The 20234-nt window shown below is 35.6% G+C and overlaps 4 protein-coding genes across 4 annotated transcripts; 3 read left to right on the top strand and 1 right to left on the bottom strand.

The window, feature by feature from the left end:
* The first annotated feature begins 9838 nt into the window (after positions 1-9838).
* LOC108971589 (endocuticle structural protein SgAbd-6-like) lies at positions 9839-11520 on the top strand. Its single transcript, XM_018937761.1, has 3 exons — positions 9839-10020; positions 10133-10248; positions 11100-11520. The coding sequence occupies exons 1-3, from the start codon at positions 10012-10014 to the stop codon at positions 11284-11286; spliced, it is 312 nt and encodes a 103-aa protein (XP_018793306.1). The 5' UTR covers positions 9839-10011; the 3' UTR covers positions 11287-11520.
* Positions 11521-11650: 130 nt separating this feature from the next.
* On the bottom strand, positions 11651-11971 carry LOC108971604 (larval cuticle protein 8-like). Its single transcript, XM_018937782.1, has one exon. It carries the CDS (start codon positions 11969-11971, stop codon positions 11651-11653), a length of 321 nt encoding a protein of 106 aa, XP_018793327.1.
* Positions 11972-14723: 2752 nt separating this feature from the next.
* Positions 14724-15314, top strand: LOC108971670 (larval cuticle protein 8-like). The gene is made up of 2 exons (XM_018937906.1): positions 14724-14905; positions 15028-15314. Exons 1-2 carry the CDS (start codon positions 14787-14789, stop codon positions 15209-15211), a joined length of 303 nt encoding a protein of 100 aa, XP_018793451.1. The 5' UTR covers positions 14724-14786; the 3' UTR covers positions 15212-15314.
* A 2539-nt stretch (positions 15315-17853) lies between these two features.
* LOC108971669 (larval cuticle protein 8-like) lies at positions 17854-18441 on the top strand. The gene is made up of 2 exons (XM_018937905.1): positions 17854-18025; positions 18148-18441. Exons 1-2 carry the CDS (start codon positions 17907-17909, stop codon positions 18344-18346), a joined length of 318 nt encoding a protein of 105 aa, XP_018793450.1. The 5' UTR covers positions 17854-17906; the 3' UTR covers positions 18347-18441.
* Positions 18442-20234: the final 1793 nt, after the last annotated feature.

The following is a 20234-nucleotide window of genomic DNA, read 5'->3' as shown; positions in this document are numbered from 1 at the left end:
TGCAACCTGATGCCGACGCCCTCGAAAAGAGCTAATTATAGCTAAGGTGAATACCTTAAGCCAATTTAATTAAAACAACAAATCAAGATAATAACAAGAAAAACAAAATGGAAGCATATTACGAAGCCAACAGCAAACGAGACAAAGCCAAAAAAGAAACAAGATCAATTCAAGTCAACTCAAGTCAATACGCGTCAAGCCAAAACTAGGCAAGCTAAGCCAATGCAAATCGCATCAAAATGATGCTCATCAACAAAAAAAAAAAAAAAGAAAAAGAAAATTAATCGCATTAAGAAAACAAGGCAAATCAAAACCAAAAGCAAAATTCCATAGAAAAACCAAAGCAAAGAGTCAAGGGCTACGCACACCAATGTGCGAGCAAATTGGTGTTTTGAGGGAGTTGGTGAGCTAGCAGGTGAGAAGATGAGTTCATACAGCAAAACGAATAACTATTATGCACAAAGCTAATATTGCTAGATATAAAGCCGATAATCCAAAAACTTGTTAGATGATGAGCAAAAAACCACAGAAAAAATGTATATATATAAATTAACAACAACTACAAGTGCTTTTGGCGCTCAAAAAGTGCTACAAACATCAAAACTGAAACAATAAATCGTGGTGTTACAGTGAATGTCAGGGCCAGCACACCATCACACGCACAAACACACAACTGCAATGGAAAAGCGACTATCGCAGCGTCAGCGGCTGCATGAAGCACCAAAGGTGGAGCGCGCAGTTGAATTGAGGAGTGGCGGTTGATATAATTTCAGTGGCGCGAATGAGTAAATGCCGATGCGACTGTTTAGGTAGCTGACAAAAAATCTGTGGCATTTGATTTTTATAAGTGTCCTTGTTGTTGGTTTTGTTTTATTATGCAATTTATTTATTTTTTAATTTTACTTGAAAAAAGAAAAAAAAAAGCTCCTATAGTGCAATCATCAGGGAGAAAGCAAACCCCATAAATGCATGGAATTGTCAACTGAATGAGCTGAGTAGAGCCTCACTTATCCTTCTTTATTAGCGCAGATACCGCTTGCGCGGTTATAGCCGAGTTCACAACAGCGCGCCAGTCGTTCTTACTTTTCACTGTTTGTCGATAATTATATATTCTAAGTTCTTCTCAGCCTGAGCTCTCCAACGGAACGGATGTATTCCTTTTCCTCTGCTTCCTCCGGCGGATACTGTGTCGAATACTCTAAAAGCTGGAGTGTTTTCATCTCTTCGGACGACATGACTTAGCCAGCGTCTTGGTATACCTCGTACAGGTAAACCAAAGGACCATAAACCTTCTAGAGAACCTTTCTCTCGAAAACTCATAACGCCGACTCATCAGATGTTGTTATCGTCTATGCCTCCATATAGTAGGACGGGGATGATTGCAAGATTTGATCTTCTTTTGAAATTATCTATGACTTCGAAATTATGACTATCAACAGTGGCGGACAGGGCAGAAGATTGGGTGCATACAAGTATATTGGCAGGATGCCCGATGTACCTGGACATTGTTACATTTTGCGTGAGTGGTGTGTGTATGTGATATGTGTACGGGTTAAATCTCTAGCCACCAGTCCAGAGCTGTATGGAAGCTCAACTGGTAGTAGGTTCGGCTACGAGGTCTGACCGGAGACTTAATTCTGGTATCATGGGGAGCAGGAGCCCTTGGAATTTACCCCAACCTGCTCATGCGGACTGGCCCCTCGGAGAGTATCGTGGTGGTTGTGGTTAAAACATAAATGTGGGAAGAACTGATTTTGTCAGTTGAAAGTGGAGTTGCATTATATTGATTTGATCTGCTGTGCTTTTGAGCGTCGCGGGGTAAGGCTGTTGTCAGCAGCAGGTAGGTTTATTTAGTAAATCTACATTGCCATTTACAGAAATTAAAGTTTTTAATAACATTCATTTCGGAAACTCCGAAACCGTTGAAAGTCCCATAACAGTCGATTCAACGAAACCAGAGCGGACCCATATTATTTTATTTTATCAAGTACTGTCAACTCCGGAGAATTCTGCCGCTACAACAACAACGACCTCCGGAAAAAGGTGGCTGGCTATGAGGAAGACTTTTCAGCTTAAAATTATCCAAATTAAAAAAACAAAAAAATATATATATTTAAGTGGATGAATATAGGTACTGATTGAAGGAGTAATTAAAGCTATTATTTATGACAAAATTACGGCTTCCGAAAAAGGGGTGTTTTTTGAAAAAGTTACAACTGAAAATAGATTAAATATTAAATCGGATTAAAACCTAAAATATGTTTTATATTTTTTTTTTTGAGCATTAACTGACAATTATATCAAGGAAGATCGCGAAAAAATTCAAGTCGACCCGTCCAATACTATGTTCATTCGAAATATACTCAAAAAATACATTTTTTTGAAATTTACAAGAAAATATAACAACTTAAGTGATATTTATTTTAGTTATGAGCTAAGTACACAAAAGAAATTCACATTTTTATGCCAAATGGAAAACCAAAAATTCTCTTACTCCACTTATACAACGATGGAAGTAACTTTACTATAAATATGATGATGTACATGAAAGTTATTATGCTGAATCGTTTTCCTAATAACTACTCTTATTTAAAACTAAATATTGGGAACAGCATTGACTACCTGCTGCTATAATAGTATGCATATAAAGACATTAAATTTTATGTGTGAAAACGTCTTCGAAGGTACATATATATGAGAACTAGTAGTTTATTACTTAGTAATAAAATAATTCATACATTTACTTTACATAGCCTTAAGAACCCCCATTAGTCCCTCTCATTAACTAATATTTCAACAAGTCGGCACCAACAAGTGTAGCCAAAAGAGGCGCTACAACATTCCGCAGCAAAATAGTAGTAGTGATTTTACATAATAAAAATTTAATATTTTACCACAAACAAAAATATTGTTGTGTGCGTATCTGTATCTTCAAGCAATTTGTTGCTGAGCTAAAGAAGCCATCAGCATCATTAAAATAGCCATAAAGTTAATACTAATATTAAATTTAAAGTTATCATTCAAAGTTACATTTGCTTGTAAGCAACTTTGTCATAACCATGTTAATTCTCCATAACTCCGCCGAATAACAACAAAAACTACACGTCATGAATTGTAGTTGACCTTTCGTCAATTCTATGTCACACGGCAACATTTGCTCTCGAGCACCAACAAATCGTTGGGTGTATTGGCCGGTAAGTGGTTTTAGCCAAACGACTGGTTAGCGCGCGTTGGTCATGAGTGAAGCTTGCCAATCTGAAAAAAGACTGAAAACAGAAATATTAAAATGGTTATCTTATGTGACCGTTGCACGCGCTCAGCGCAGAGCTTAGCACACATGAATTGGTATTTTATATGAAATATTTCTACGTTTTCATCTTCAACTTTGTTTGCCTCTGTTTTGCACTTTTTCGTGCGTCATTCGCAGTTTTTGGTCATTCGGTACTCCCTGCCAGGCCAAACTGTGCCAAAACAAACTACTTTCGTGATGGATTAAAAATAAATACAAATTGCAATGATCGTGCGTACTAGTAGATAAAATATATCTCTTAAATATTTTAATTTGAATTATTATACAGAGTCAGGGTTTTTTAAGACTTAGTATTACTTTTTCCCTTTAATTTTTCTGCATCTTTCTATTGAAAAAGTTACAAAAAGTTGACCATATAATTTTTAAAGTCTTCTTGTATATTTAGTTATTTTTAATGGGAAGATGTCGGGCTAAACCTCGGATTATTCGCAATAACGTTTGCTGGATAAAAATGCGAGTTTCCATATAATGTAAATTATCAAGTTTGAGGCAAAACTATACCAGCCTCTGTTCAAAATATGTAATAACAAAACTAGTAATGATTATGTCCCAAAATCATCATATCGGTACAAAAGAAAACAAGAAATAGAAAAAACGTTCACGTCAACGAAGCTATAATACAAAATACATGAACTTGATTTTGATCGGTCAGCTTGTATGCTATTGTGAATCGATCTGATCATCAACAACTCTTTATGCGGCAAACGTGGGACGGCATTTCAAAGCTCCTTACGTACAGGTGCAAGCGAAATCTGCTTGCTGAAAAGTAATGAAATCATAACACCAGGAGATGGTGAACCTGATTCCCCAATCAATGACCATGGATCAGACACTCCAGTGGCCGACCATGAAGAAGTTCGAATAGTTGTTACCCGTATTTTAAGTGTGCTTTGCCCAACCCACAATCTACACCAACTGTCATAGGATAAGTGTTGTTAATATCGCATATAAGGTTCTAGAGAGCGAATTGAGTGAAAGATTAAAGCCCACTGATTGATCTTTATCAGTGTGTCTTTAGGCCTGGACCGGATATTTACAGTTTTGAACAGTTTTTTCGCATATTGGACCATTGCCTTGGACAATTCCTCATGCCAAATTTCGTAAAGATCTCTCATAAAATAGTTGAGCTATACTGGTTCGATATAGGCGGTTACGACAAAGCAGCTTCTTGAATAGAAGGACATGTAAAAAATTTCAGATCAATATCTTATAAACAGATAAAACTTTTCGAGTATATACAGACGGACGACGAACGGATGGCTAAATCAACACAGATCGGCATGCTTATCATTTACATTGGGACAAAATAGCACCCGGAAATTGTAATTAAATTCCCTGGGTAAAGGATATTTCAACAAAAAAAAAAAAAAAAAAAAAAAATATTTTGCAAATACTATGCAAATATGAGTGCGATCTGTCAATCGATTTGTTTACAGCTTTACAGTAGCTGCTTAAGTCGGTACATCTCAACGGTTCATTGTGATTTTTAAAATGGATATGGATATATCGAGAAAAGAAATTTTCCCTTGTTTTGTATTTCTCAACAAAATTCGTTTGCGGTATCGTTTCGAATGTTGAAAAAGTCTTTCTTTGGTTGAAAACATGCCTCATCCTGGACGATCTTCGCTTTTTAATTATTGAAAATCTTAAAGAAAGTAAAGGTTCGGTTTTTGGTGAATATGTTGGGCTCAATTTTTTTTCAAAAAGATTGATGCGAGTTCGACGCTAGACTAGACGACATCGAAATTGTTAAATCAAACATTTCCTGAACAAACTTTTCTAAATCGTTGGGAATAAATGAAAATACACTTGTCAAACAATTGACTCGGTGAAGTAGCCATTCGTAAGAGGTTGCATGGATTTCGTACCTATCGTGGAGAAGAGTTTCTTAGAAATAAAGAATAAAAACTGTTCAATGGTATATAAACAAATTTGTTCGGAATTTTTTGATGACATCTGTCGGAGAAATGGCTGGGTGATTTCTTTTTAAAAAGTACGTAAATGAATCGTCCCTCCTAGATTCATGAAAAAATGTTGATAAATAAAAAGTAAATAGCTAAAATGCACAAAAAAAATTTTTTTAATTACCATACCTTAAATAAATAAAATTTACTATTTGAATAAACTTTTTTTTTAAAGTTCATGAGTTCCTCTTGATTACTGACAATTTGAGGAATCCGCGCTTTACCATACAAGGCCGCAAAGCGTCAAGGCCGACTAAGTAACCGTTAACTAATAACATATCTGCAATACAGATGTACTTATTATTTTGGTAATGGAATGCTGTTATTTAAAGGGGGTATTCACAAGTGCACAGTAGCCCACACAAAAAAAAAAAAAAAACCAATACAAGAAACTACAATAAAAGTCATTACAAAACATTTGTAAACACAATCTCAACACATCAGCGCGAACAACTCTAATAAATCTCCAATTTTTTATTGACAATTTTTTAATGTTTCTGCATAAATTTGGCTACATGGCCGCGGATACCATCACTCAGAGTGGCATCCATGCAGCTTGCATTTTTTTGATCGTAAAATCACCGCTCGACGATTGACTCCTACTTTTGTGCTAATTACGCAAATGGTCATTGACTTGATGAGCGGCTAAAAATATGCATATGCATGTGTGTGTGTAAGTGTGCCAAAGTCTAGTCGGTGATGAGATTCTAGTTGTACAAACTTGCTGGTGAGAAAAAAACGTACAACCATTAAATTTTGTTACCGCTATGTTGGTTGCGGGTGCCGTGGTTGCTTGCAACAGCGGTTGCTGCGTCACTCGGTAACTGCCAAGAAGAAGAATTAGCTAAATGTTTATTTCATGGCACATTAAATTTTCGAAGAATCATTATTTAATGTGAGGTTTGGCACATTACCTCTAACGAGCACCAACTGACCCATACGATACGATTCATGATTCCGATACCACAAATATGTTTATTAACCGTTATGTATTGTCATGAAGTGCAAGCAAGTTTAAGATTTAAGCATACATCAGCAGTCTTCTCATCATTAAAAGTTAAATATAGCTTTGCTTTGAAATAAATACAAATGCACGCTTTTTCAGCATGAAACTTCTTAAGTGCCAACGAAAATTCTTTGCATCTCATTGGTGCTTGCTGGTATCGGAGAAATCAACGTACATTAATCTGGGATTCCGGTTAAGTTGGATTAACTTTGGGTCTTAAGATAATGCATAAATTAACAGGTTTTTATTTCACAGTTGCATAAATGGTACAACGAGTTATTAACATGAAATATTGTTAACCGCCAGTGTTGTCTTCATCTAGCAATAAATATTATCCTTCTTAGTTATTAGTTATTATTTTCAATTGGATATTTTTAATAGCTTTTATTGATGAAGACGAGCCATTAACTAAGGAACTCGGACTCGGGATATCAATGAGTCAGCTCGAATACTGCTACTTGGCTGCAGATGTGGGATATACTCTTTAACGGCACTTAAGCAGGTCGTAAAATTCGTTGCGGAAGTTTCCATTCTTCAAATATAAGCTGTGCTGTTCACTGTCAGCACAGGAAATGCAGTTAACACTGTGACATGGTAGATCATAAAAAGCATTGAATTCTCAATTTGGCTCACACAGAAATAAGATGAGACTAATTTCTCCACTATAAGTATTACTAGGAATAGGAACAATAAATTTAAGATTTCATTACAAAAAGGACTCAAAGCAAAAAAAAAAAAAGAAATAATAATAATAAAAATTATAGATTAATCCAGGGCATAACTATAGCTGAAAGAATACTACCCTGAATTGTGTTGAAGAAAACGAAAGTATGTATTTAAAGAATAGTCTTATTAAGATTTTGAAGGTCAAGCATTGAATCATAAATACGACTTAAAGTAGATAAAACATGAGTCTGAAACTGAAACATTTATATTCGAATCATTGGGAAGCCGTTTTCCCAATAACTTACAACCATCTAGAAAAACAAATACAAAGTAAACAACTTTAACCGAAGTTCAACGTTGTAGTTAAAAACGCACCCGAATAGCGCTAACTAATAATTAACGATACTTAAATTGCATTATTTTAATTTCGGCAATAACGATTTTTGCATTCTTTGCATTCGCTTGCCGAGAGCCGGTCGTTAACTTGCATAGCGAAAACTGCGCAAAAGCCAATTGCAAATGCTTAAATTTAATTTGGTGAAGAATGCAAGTTTTATGAGAATTTTTGGACTTTTATACCCCAAATATAAGTGCCTCACAACAGCGCTTTGTAATTGCCAACACGGCTCTAAGACAATGCATATTGTAAATATTTAATAACTTTACCTTTGACAATTATGCTGACAGTTTAGTCGAGTCCGCACTGCGAGTCGAACGCAGGCTAAAAAGGTGTGCTTAAAGTTTAAAACTGAAAGTGAAATATCTTAAATTTCGTAGTCGATGCGTTGTGAGGTAATGTTGGAGTTTTCTGTACATACTTCAAAGATATTTCATTACATCGTGTTAGTAAGAGAAACGACCAGGATCATAACATAATCTTCTAATTGTACAATTTTCGTATTCCGAATACTCTCACATATTTTTCAAGTAAGATTCACTTTTTGAATTTAGGTGCCCAGCCTGATTTTTTTTCGTTTATGAATACAATTATTCTTACAATTATTTCTATTTACTACACAATTTTTTTATTTTATAGACATTTTGTTGCACATTTTTTATAAACGTAATTCTTTAAAATAAGTCCGTTAGAATGATGATTGAGGAAATGTTACTTACATCAGTTCAAAATCGAAGTACGGGCGTACATAGCCAACTTTTAGCCAAATTTTTCTTAGCTCAAAAACCAAACCGAAACAAGAGAATAAAGTCCATGTATTTGCCTATAATTTTCGATTATACATAAAAACAAAATTTCCACAAAAACATTTGATTTTAACTAAATTAGACAACATTTTTTAGTGACCAACTGAGTCCATCGGTCGGTCCATGTTCTTGAGATATCAGTCTGAGTTTTTGCAAACGTTCTTTTTTCCCCTAAGACATGAGCAGCTTCATTTGTTGGAGCCGCCTATATCGGAACCCTAAAGGATATAGCTGAAGCCTTTGTATGGACATTTTTTCATTTGACAAGATATCTTCAATTCGGAAATAATTATATTCTAAAACTAGGCCACAATCTCTCAAAAAAGTGTTCAGAACGGACCATTACTATATATAGCTGAGGTAAAAACTGGTTGAGAAAAGTCACGTCCTTGTGTAGGAAACTTATTTATTTAACAAGATTTGGTTTGGAGCACTTTTGAAGATAATACCACAATACCCGAACATATTGGTTAAATTGATTTATTTCGTGATCCCGGTCGGAACTGAAATACGGGGAACTTAACAACCTTTTCTCTTCATAAATGATATTTAATGGGTTTTAAGGCCTAACATATAAGATAATTAAATCGTTTTTTTTGTGAATGCTGGAGTTGTTTAACTTCTTAATGCAACATATAATCGACGTTCAGTACCTTTAAACGAAATGAATTTGTAAGAATGCCTAATACTCGGTTGAAACTGAACTTAATCTTTTTTACCTCACTTGCATTTTTTTCGAATTTTTTACATTCGCTAACCGTCAACCAGGGTATAAATATCAAATAAAGAATTCAGTTCACGCATGCACATTATTTTGCTTATTTTTTTCAAGTTATTCATTTATTTAAACTCCAACTTCTTTAACGCGTTTTTTAAATGAAAACCAATTCAATAATAAATTGCCGAAGGCCACTAGCGATCGTTTAACATTGCGTTAGTGCATCTTTTGCTATACAAATAAAATAAGTTTTATCGTACGCAATTACCAATGCAGCTTTTTTGACATATTAGAACTGCAGAAAACTGCAGCGAAACTTATATTGCGCAGGCGCATGGTCAGTCCACAAAATTATGACAATGCGGTGATAGTAAAAATTTCTACATTATTTGCGTAAATCAGCGCAAGCCAACGATTAGTTATTAATAACGAACTGAGTACAACCATTTACATATGAGCTGGAGGTATGAGTGCTCTTGTGCAAGAGCGCCCCACCCGCGAGCCTGCTTGGATTGGCAATAAATAAAATAAAGCGTGCAAACAAGTTAGACTGCCACAGTCACCGTTGCTGTTGCTGCCGCCGTTTTGCAAATTAGGCATTGCAGCAGTTGCTACGTGCGCAAAGTGCACTCCACGGCGTATGAGTGTGCGCGTGTGCATTCGGCATTAAGGCATGACGCCGCTGTGGACCACAATGAGCATGCTGTCTACACTATTTGCGATTGCCAATTTGTAATGGTACGTCAAGTCAGTTTTGGTCGTTGCATTTTTTATGCATTTAGCGCCTTCTGCATTTGTTGTTGCCAAGCAAGCTAATGTAAATGTAAATAAAAATGTTGGCGCTTCTTCTCTCTGGCACTGCCTTATTGGTAAGCTCATATGATATTTGCTGATTCTAAATGGTGGCTGTGGCGGATGCGTTGACGCGTGCCATGGCGTACATTGATCAGTCAAGACTATAAAATGCATTTGCAGTGCACTGCAAAAATTATTCTTGTCTACCTTCGAGCGAGCAAGACGTGCAATTACCGCATTCAATCGGTAGCGCTAAAAAGTTTCGAATACAAAAATTCGTACAAAATCGTTTAACATTATCCGTGACATTTTTGTTTCGTGTTATAAGCTTAACTTATTCTTTGCCAATATGAAATTGGTAAGTGAAAGTGTATGTGAAGGACATAAATTCAATTGCAAGGACAATAGTTGCCTTGAGCAACTGTTTACAGCTGTTGTTAATGTGCGCCTTTTTTCCTCTCCTCAAATAGATGCTAGTCTTGAGTGTTTTGTGCCTGCTCGGATGCAGTTTGGCTGCCCCACAAGCTCCTGTCGAGATCTTAGAACAGGAAGTGGATAATATCGGCATCAATGGTTATAAGTTCAGGTGAGTTAAATCCGATTTACGAGTTCTAAGCTTGGTGTACGGAGATCGGTTTGTAAAGTGCAAGGATAAAGGAATTCTCCATCTGTTTATATGGTTACTTCATTTTACTTAGTTTGACATAATCCAAGTTTAATAAGGCCATAAGCACAGAGAATCAACGGCAATAAATTCAAGTACTAACGACATTATCGGAAAAGGGATAGGACTTTGTATAAACTCCCGAATTACTGGCGTTTTCGCTTCTTTTCACTGAAATTTGCTCAGTGCTCCTTCAAAAGTTTGAAAAGCACTTCACTCCTGAAAATGATTAAGTTAAGCTATGAAGGCTCCAAGCAATAAATGAAGGTTCGCATTTTAGGGACACACACACTCGGGATCCGTCAGAGATAGCTACCATACAATCTGATCGAGTGAAACTAAGTTCTAGCATAGAAAACTGTTTTATTTGACGGGATATCTTTAATTCAATCCAGCATATTCATAAAATTTGGCGCAGATTATTGTCCAAGGTAACGTTCAATATCCAAAAAAATTGTTCAGATAGGATCACTCTAGTATGTAGCTTTTTTACCCTTGTAGGGTAGCCGAAATTAACGTATTTTTTTGCTTCTAATTGTTTAATATAATTTGAAAAGACCCTAGTTTCGGTTTAAAAACCACACATTACACCATATATATGTATTGTTTCTTAATTGAGCTTGAACCCCGTCTAATATATATATGAATTCTCTATTTTGCTTATTTATTGACTCCACTATTATTAAAAACTCTAAGTCTACCATATATATCATTTATAAACAAAAAACCAGGTTATATAAAAATATGTTTGTTCTACTCAAATTCAAATTTAGCTACAAACTGAGTGATGGTACAACTCGCACCGAAGAGGCTGTTCTCAACAATGCCGGCACCGACAATGAATCACTTTCTGTGCGCGGCAGCGTTTCCTGGGTGGCGCCCGATGGAATAACTTATACTATTAACTTTGTTGCTGATGAAAACGGCTTCCAACCCGAGGGTGCACACATACCGAAGTAAGCTGATGTCACAGCATCCACATTATAATATACGGCATGGAATGAAATCATAGTAAAACTCATTAATAAATAACACGGTAAAGTTGTGCATTCATAAGTGATTTATGAATGAAACACTTGCTGGTTGGAGAGGTTGTAAATACGTACAAGTTGTAGAATATGTTATGTGTGTGTGAAAATCTTATTAAATAAATAAATACAAAATTGTAACGGTCTCAGTCAGTGTCAAAAACAAGACTTTTATTTCAAAACGTTTTATATAATTTTTTGGTATTTTTTTGCCAACAATAGTAACAAATTTTACATTAAAACAAATAAATTTTTTATACTAACAACCTTCCTCGTTCTCAATCAATATTATGGACTTATGCTTTCGGTAAGTGATCGCCCAGCGGCTGGAAGCCATGCTCATCAGCTGTATAGCTCACGTTATAGGTGACGCCGTCATCGCCCACATATTTGTAGGAGCCCTTCACGGTGATTGCCTCACTGTCGGTTCCAACAATTTTTAGCTGACCTTCCTCTTCGTGTTGTGTGCCATCGCTTGTCTCGAAGCCGAATTCGTAGCTTTCTGGCACCACATCGGCGTCCTGGCGTACAATTTCCACCAGTTTCTCTACTGGTGCGGCTGTCACGGTATGTGCAACCAAAAGTACAACGAATGCCCTAAGGATACTCAATTTCATTTTTTGATTTTTATACTCTCGCAACAAAGTTGCTAAAGAGAGTATTATAGTTTTGTTCACATTTCGGTTGCTTGTAAGTCCTAAAACTAAAAGAGTCAGATATAGGGTTATATATACCAAAGTGATCAGGGTGACGAGTAGAGTTGAAATCCGGATGTCTGTCTGTCCGTCTGTCCGTCTGTCCATCCGTCCGTGCAAGCTGTAACTTGAGTAAAAATTGAGATATCATGATGAAACTTGGTACACGTATTTCTTGGCTCCATAAGAAGGTTAAGTTCGARGATGGGCAAAATCGGCCCACTGCCACGCCCACAAAATGGCGGAAACCGAAAACTTATAAAGTGTCATAACTAAGCCATAAATAAAGATATTAAAATGAAATTTGGCACAAAGGATCGTATTAGGGAGGGGCATATTTGGACGTGCTTTTTTTTGAAAAGTGGGCGTGGCCCCGACCCCTACTAACTTTTTTGTACATATCTCGAAAACTACTATAGCTATGTCAACCAAACTGTATAGAGTCGTTTCTTTTAGGCATTTCCATATTCAGTTCAAAAATGGAAATCGGATAATAACCACTCCCACCTCCCATACAAAGGTTATATTGAAAATCACTAAAAGTGCGTTAACCAACTTACAAAAAACGTCAGAAACACTAAGTTTTACGGAAGAAATGTCAGTCGGAAGCTGCATCCAGGATTTTTTTAAAAATTGAAAATGGGCGTGGCGTCGCCCACTTATGGACCAAAAACCATAACTCAGGAAGTACTCACCGATTTCAATGAAATTCTGTATATATTATTTTCTTAACACCCTGATGACATGTACCAAATATGGGTGAAATCGGTTCACAACCACGCCTGAAATCTCGATTATCACTTTATCATGCGAGAGTATAAAATGTTCGGTGACACCCGAACTTAGCCCTTCCTTACTTGTTTCTTTCATTTTAGTTGTTTTTGGAATAGATTTTTATATTTCTAACGCAGTTGTTTTAATAAATTCCAACTGTCAAATAGTGAGATACTTCGTGATGTTGTCCAGCTTTTTATATGAAAAAGCGGTAAATTTTGGCAAAGGTGTTAATTTCTCAAAAACTAACAAAATAAATTAGCGAAAACTAAATGTATGAGATGTTAACTTTAAAAAATAATTTGACTAATTACAACGTAAATAAACTGAACCAGCTAATGAGGGTTTAATGTGAAAACGAAAGCGAAAATCAAAGTGATAGTGAAATACTTTAGAGTAGGTGAAATAGGAGGGAGAGGAATACTTATAAGTTTTGCTTTTGGAAACTATTTCTAAATTATGTACACTTTTGTTTTCTAGAGTAATCATAAAGTTGTGTAATGGAAGAATTCTCCAGCTATGAAATCAAATTGGGAACACCACGAAATTACTAGCTTTTTCAGTGGCATCATAAAACTTTTTTACATAGATATCAATACCAATCTTTTTGTAGTATTGCTGCGAACAAAAAACAGTGAAACTTTGTTGATATTTTTAAAATTATTAACTTATTCTTCAAAATCTATGTCGTCTCCCTCAAAGTAATCCCACTTGTGCCAACATCTTTCCAACAATTGAAACCGTTGTGTTAATGCATGATGCGATTAACGTTTAATGTCTTCAAATTACTCAAAAGGGCTTTGATGTAGGGGACGTTTGAATTTGCTGAATAGCCAGAAGTACACAAAGCTGCAAGCATAATAAACGACACATAACACTCAAAAAGTATTCCTTGTTAACAGTTTGGCCGGTCGGAAGGTATTCGGAGATAATCGAAGAAAACTATCCACATAACATTGATTTTGCTTGTCTGTTTAAGGGTCGTAAGCATAGATTTAAGATTCTACGCCAGTAATAAAACGTTTTTTGGTAGTTGTAAATTATTGTTCCCCAGACGTTTAATTTTGGAACCCAATTCCATTTCGATGAATGGGTTTTTGTGCGAAATTTAAATTAAAATGTCTTAAGAGCTTTTCATCACAGTAATTTAATTAGTACTTTGCTTCAAAATTGGTTTCAGTAGACCTTAGAGAGTAGAGATACCTTCGGTTTTCTTAGCTTAGCTAAGTGGCTAGTAAAAGTTAATGACACTTAAAAAGTGAAAGAAAATGTCTCTGAGAGTTTTTTGAGCTGTTTACTTTCTATCGAGCTTTTTATGCTTTTCGAGAGCTTTCAACTTCCCCGTTAATGGTGCATAAAGTAGTTTGCCTACATTTAGGACTGTCATTCCGTCAGAAAACTTTACTTTCTTCAGTTGTAGTGCCTTAAGAAGATTCGAAGATATTAGCGAGAGTTCAACACACACAAAAAAGTAGTTTCGTTTTTGTTTAATTACAATTTGCTTCAAATACTGTGACGTCAATAATTGCATAATTTTTACAGTTCGATGACCAGCGGCTAAGATGGCAAACCATAATAAAATAAATTTACAGATGCTATCGTTAAAGCGCACGTGTATGTGCATAATTTTGTCACATGAAACGAAGTCTTTTATGTAAATTAAAATAAACAGGTTCCAAAACTCCTTTATAAGCAAAAAATAACGCTAGCATATTTTATGTTAATTTTAGTTAGAAAGACACACATACACAGCTTATGCAATGATTGGGCAGAACATATTTAGCCCAAAAGTGCAAAAACTAGTTTAGAATAAATTAAAATTATATTAACTTTTTATATTGTTTCTTGGCAAAGTGAAATGAATTGCAGAATCGTGTATAAAAGCGACAATCCGATCTAAAGCGATCATCACACAGTCATCTGATTCAGTAGTCTGCACAACCAGCAAACAAAAACTATCATCATGAAATTCGTTATTGTTTTCGTCGCTCTCTTCGCTCTCGCCTACGCTGCCCCAGCTGCTCCTGAAGCCGAAATCGTCGAATTGAGATCCGATGTCGACCCCGAGAAATACAGCTTCGCGTAAGTTATTAATACTGCGACAAAAGTTCTTATCTGTGAGACGTCGCAATGAGAATCAAATGGATTGAACTAGTCCTTTGGAAAGATTAAGAAAATAACCCATTCTCATCTGTGTTTTATAGCTTGAAGACCAGCGATGGTACATCAGTCTCTTATACACATCTAGATGTGTATAAGAGACAGGTTGCCCATGGTTCTTACTCTTTCGTCGCTGATGATGGTCAAACCTACACCGTCACCTATGTTGCTGATGAGAACGGTTTCCAACCTTCAGGTGCTCATTTGCCCGTTGCCCCTGAAGCTTAAGTGCGATAATCGTGAACTGAGTGTGGAACTGTTATTAGATTTTAGAATGAATGTTAAATAAAATTAAAAAAGTGAACAAGTCGAAAATAACTATTTGAATTAATTTTGTGTACTTTTCCGGTACCATTTCTCTTGAGGTACAGAATTATAAAAATGATTTTATGTACATATTTATAAATATTAGCTTATTCTATTTCTAGCCATATGTAATAATAATTTTTATATGAAAACGGAAATCGAATTTGGTGCGTTAATAATCTTTCAGGCTCTCTTTATGGCCAGAAATACTCCAACCATACAATTGTTTAGCATATCATAATTACCCAGTAAAGATGTTTAGCTTCAAATATTGTTATTCCTCTATATTATTTATCTCAAATCTAAAAGTGATATATATTATGAAGTCGAATTCCACAACCACCTCAGTCATGGACTGGGTTTGTTGTTATTTTAGGTTTATAAGTTATGCGTTAGTTGGAATTAATTAAAATTGAAGTGTATTTTCAGCATTGAAGTAGTAGTGCTGTCTCGGTTAATCTTCAGGTAGAGCTTTATAGATCTTACCTTTATTACCAGCTATACGATGTTTTAAATACAGAGATGAGTAGTTCTTTAAATATTGTTTCCAGATCGGATTAATCTTAGCAAGTTGCAGCTAAGCAAACCTGTTTCACAGCAAGAAATATACGTTTTCTCTTCCCCATTATAAGGGAATTTAAGTTCTCCGAAAAATGTATACAGCTGTCAAGGGGTTCTTGGTCTACTGTTTCACATTTATTTCACGAGATCTATTCTCGACGTGATTTAAGTTTTTTTAAGTTTAATGTGCGTGCAAATAATTGCAATAGAGAAGGGTTCACCGTTAATAGTGATAATTCAACTTTTCTATACTGTTTCTGTCGTACCATTGGCCTTTTGATCCAAAATGGCCTCACTCTAGAGTATTTCTTATCAGCGAAAATTCTCTAAGGATTAAAAACGGCGATTTGATCAGATACGAAGAAAACGAAGGAAGCGGATATTTTCCATCGAGCATGTCAATAAGGTTACAAGTAATAGGTTTTTTTCAAAGTTAATTTTAGATTCGGTTTATAGCCTGCAATTCACACGAATGGCTGTCGTTTAAACTCTGGAGTGTAAGAGCGAAGATTTGTATCATCAGTTATCGCAGTCTGGCTCATACACTCGTGTTTATTACGATTGAATGGTTCTAAATATTGTTCAGTTGAACTTGTTACTGTTTGTTGGTTTCTGTCGATTGAGAGCTTGTATGACCCATAATTTTCTTATGACCATCAAAAAGTGAGGAAAACCTCTTTATTCGGTTTTATTCGACTGCATCATCAAGTTCCTAAAAAGTTCAATGTAATTTTAATTGATCGTTGTTACGTCTCGACACTCGCCGTATAGACATTTATACCATCAATCTATCAAAATTAAAATATACTCAATAGTCATAAAAGGAAAGGAATAATACGCGATGTAGGCCATGATATAAATATATTATAACTACATGATCTATAGGAGAACAAATCGTAAACCACACAGCTAGCAAGTTTAATTGCGCAGATGCTGTCTGCATCGCGATGGCTCATGCGCAGAACGCAATGCTCGCGACAGACTGCAGCAGCACGACAGTGAACTGAAAATGGCGTTGTGAATCCTACTACATGAACGTTTGGGAGAGGGCAGCAACATAACAATGGCCGGCATGTACACAAAACAACGCATTTGTCCATTTTGCATGTACACAATTTCGTTATGGCCATACTAATACCTTGCACTTCAATGAAATTTTWATATTTTGTTCAAAGTGAAATTTTTAAGCAAAAAATAAGTAAATAGGTAAATTTGTTTGTTTTAAATTATCAAATGTTATTATACATGATGTAACAGAGCTATTTTATACTTTTTTGCTGGTATCGTGCTGAAGTATTTTTTATCGGTTGCACTGAACCTATAATACCCTTTACATGTAGCTTCCTTATAGCTTAAATATTTGTATCTTGATTTTTATTGATTTTTATTGGTCAGTTTTTTAGCTAAATTGGCAAATAAAAAAATATTTCATACAAGAATTAGACGCAGCTGTAAGTTAGAGTCGTCTGTTTTGGATTCCAACAACAGCTTTCTGTCGAGAAGAGGACCTATGAAATTGAAGTTCGTTATTTGTAAAACTGAGGGAGTACTATATACGTAAACTACTGACAGTCAGACGGACAGACGGATGGACGGACATGTCTAAATCTACTCAACTCTTCACGGTATCCATTTTTATATACATTTTATGCGGTCCCAACGATGAAACGTCTTTTTCGAATATTACCTGAAAGTTCTCCACAGACGTTATTGCATTTAGTTTGCTTTTGCTCTTTCTTATTCGCTACCTTTTAATGCATTTATATACCACACATTCAGAAGAAATTAAACAAAAATCTATTCATAAAATGTCTTTAACAATTCTCTTTTAGTAAAACGAGTTTTTTCTTCATTTGCCAGCTTTCAACAAATGGTTAATCAAATTTAAGAATCAATATTTGTTTTCTTTTTGTCTCTACATACTTCTTTTGGCATTGCAGATCCACTCTGCTAATCGCAGAATTTTTGAATAAAAGCACGCAGAGATTTTGTCAACTAACACAGTTAGTAGTCTGATTCCGTAGCCTGCACAACCAGCAAACAAACAATTACCAACATGAAATTCGTCATTGTTTTCGTCGCTCTCTTCGCTCTCGCCTATGCTGCCCCAGCTGCTCCTGAAGCCGAAATCGTTGAATTGAGATCCGATGTCGACCCCGAGAAATACAGCTTCGCGTAAGTTATTAATACTGCGACAAAAGTCCTTATCTGCGAGACATCGCAATGAGAATCAAATGGATTGAACTAGTCCTTTGGAAAGATTAAGAAAATAACCCATTCTCATCTGTGTTTTATAGCTTGAAGACCAGCGATGGTACATCAAAGGATGAAGAAGGTCATTTGGTCAATGTTGGTGCTGACGATGAACACATTGTTGCCCATGGTTCTTACTCTTTCGTCGCTGATGATGGTCAAACCTACACCGTCACCTATGTTGCTGATGAAAACGGTTTCCAACCACAAGGTGCCCATTTGCCCGTTGCCCCTGAGGCATAAGCCAACTTCTTTTAGCGAAGTGTATTTCCTTGGGACTGTTGTTAGCGTTTAGGTGTGATGTTGAAATAAAAAAGATATTACTTAAAAATCCAAAATTTTTCTCTTTTCCTGGAATGCAGTTGCTATGTATCATTCTGATTAAATTTAACTTTAGAGGAGTTTTTTTTTTGAACCAACGTGTTACACATTACTATTATTTAAAAATTGCTTCGTTTTCATTATTGTTAGATAAACATAGCCATAGAGTACTCTTACTCCCCTCACCTTGTAGCAATGAACTGTTATTGGGTATATCCCGTATTATATGTAATTACCATATTTGTATATGTGGAAACGAGAGAACTTTTAAGCAGCATTCATATTTGACTCATTGATGGTAACAAATATTGAGTAGAATCTTAAGTATTATTTATTTAACATTTTTGAATATTCAAATGTTTGTTTTTTTATTGAAATGTTTGTTTTTTAAACGCTATCATAATATCTGTGTTACGAATCGAACGTCATTTTAGTTTGATTTAGATTCCATTGAAAAATATAGTGTTCACATAGTAAACACCTCATCGATTATGATTTTATGATCGACTTTAAATAAATGCTAATATTTGGCTTATAATTTTCTATTCCACTTTTGAAATCATTGATCGTGTATATAAGCCGTTTTTAGTGCCGATGAAACGCAAACTCGTCGCAATGTCATATACAAAGAATATATAGTATAAATAGTACTAGTCTAAATACAATAGCATTCATTGTGCTATCAGATGAAACCCAATAAATTGTCTAAGTCTCTTTCAACCAAAGCTGCCAATTCTACCGAACTCGAATATTGAGAGCCTTGGACTCTATCCCGAATTCTTCAGCTGAGGATTGAGTATTGGGTACCAGTGTTACATCATCCTCTGGCCTTGTTCCGAAGGTTAGAGGGGTAAGTGGCCTGTTTTGTCTCTTGCCATGCTACTTAATTACTTCATTCCGAAAAGTCCAATTGCCCACTATTCAAGAACTGATATGTCCCCTAACGATCATTGCTATAGAATAGTCCGTCTTAAACTACTAAAACTATTTTATAATTTGTTTGAAGAAAAAATCGAACGGGATAATAGCATATAATTCAAAAAGACATCGTTATTTATGAATTTTTCAAATAATTTTAACTTAAACAAGTAAGAGCTAAGTTCGAGTGCAACAGAACATTTTATATTCTTGCAAATTCCAAGGAAAAATCGAAGCCACAGAAATACCTTAAGTCAGTGTTAAGTGTAAAACGTCAAGAAGAGGATCGGAATCTAAGCAATTTTAGAGTTTAGGGGAATGTTGGGTCACGTTTTGATTTCGGTTAAAAAGTCACATAAAAGTTATTTTTTCTGAAAATTCCAAAGCATGGATTTGTAGTGCGAGTCGTAACCTTCCTTTTGATAACATTGGTTTGATAAAATTCTACAAAAATTTAAAAGTTATAGCCATTGTCGCAAAAAACCTGATTTTGCGATTTTGAATTCTGTAAATCGATTAAAACATGATTGTTACCGATAAAAAACGTTTATTTATCAATGAAAAATAGGAATTGGCGAAAAAAATTATTCCGACTCGCAGTGGATGCAGGTGTAAGTGTTCGGGTTCGGTCCCCGATCACAAACGATGCAATGGACCGTGTTTTGACGATTCTCGTGCTTCGGCATCTTTTTCTTGCAAATCGTGCAAAAATCGAAGTCCTCTTCGATGTCGGTTTCGGTCGGAGACGGGCTTCTTTTCCGTGGCGTCTTCGATTTGCCACGGCTGCCTTCGTCAATTTTTGCCGCTTTTTTTCGGCCTTGTSACGCAGATCTGCGACAACCTCAGGCGATGTCAAAATCGTTGACTCCATTGTCTTGCGGCCATGTTTTGA

Source organism: Bactrocera latifrons, unplaced genomic scaffold (assembly GCF_001853355.1).
Source record: "Bactrocera latifrons isolate USDA-ARS-PBARC rearing strain unplaced genomic scaffold, ASM185335v1 scaffold_35, whole genome shotgun sequence".
In the NCBI taxonomy this organism is placed as follows: domain Eukaryota; kingdom Metazoa; phylum Arthropoda; class Insecta; order Diptera; family Tephritidae; genus Bactrocera; species Bactrocera latifrons.
This window is presented reverse-complemented; position numbering and strand designations above follow the sequence as displayed.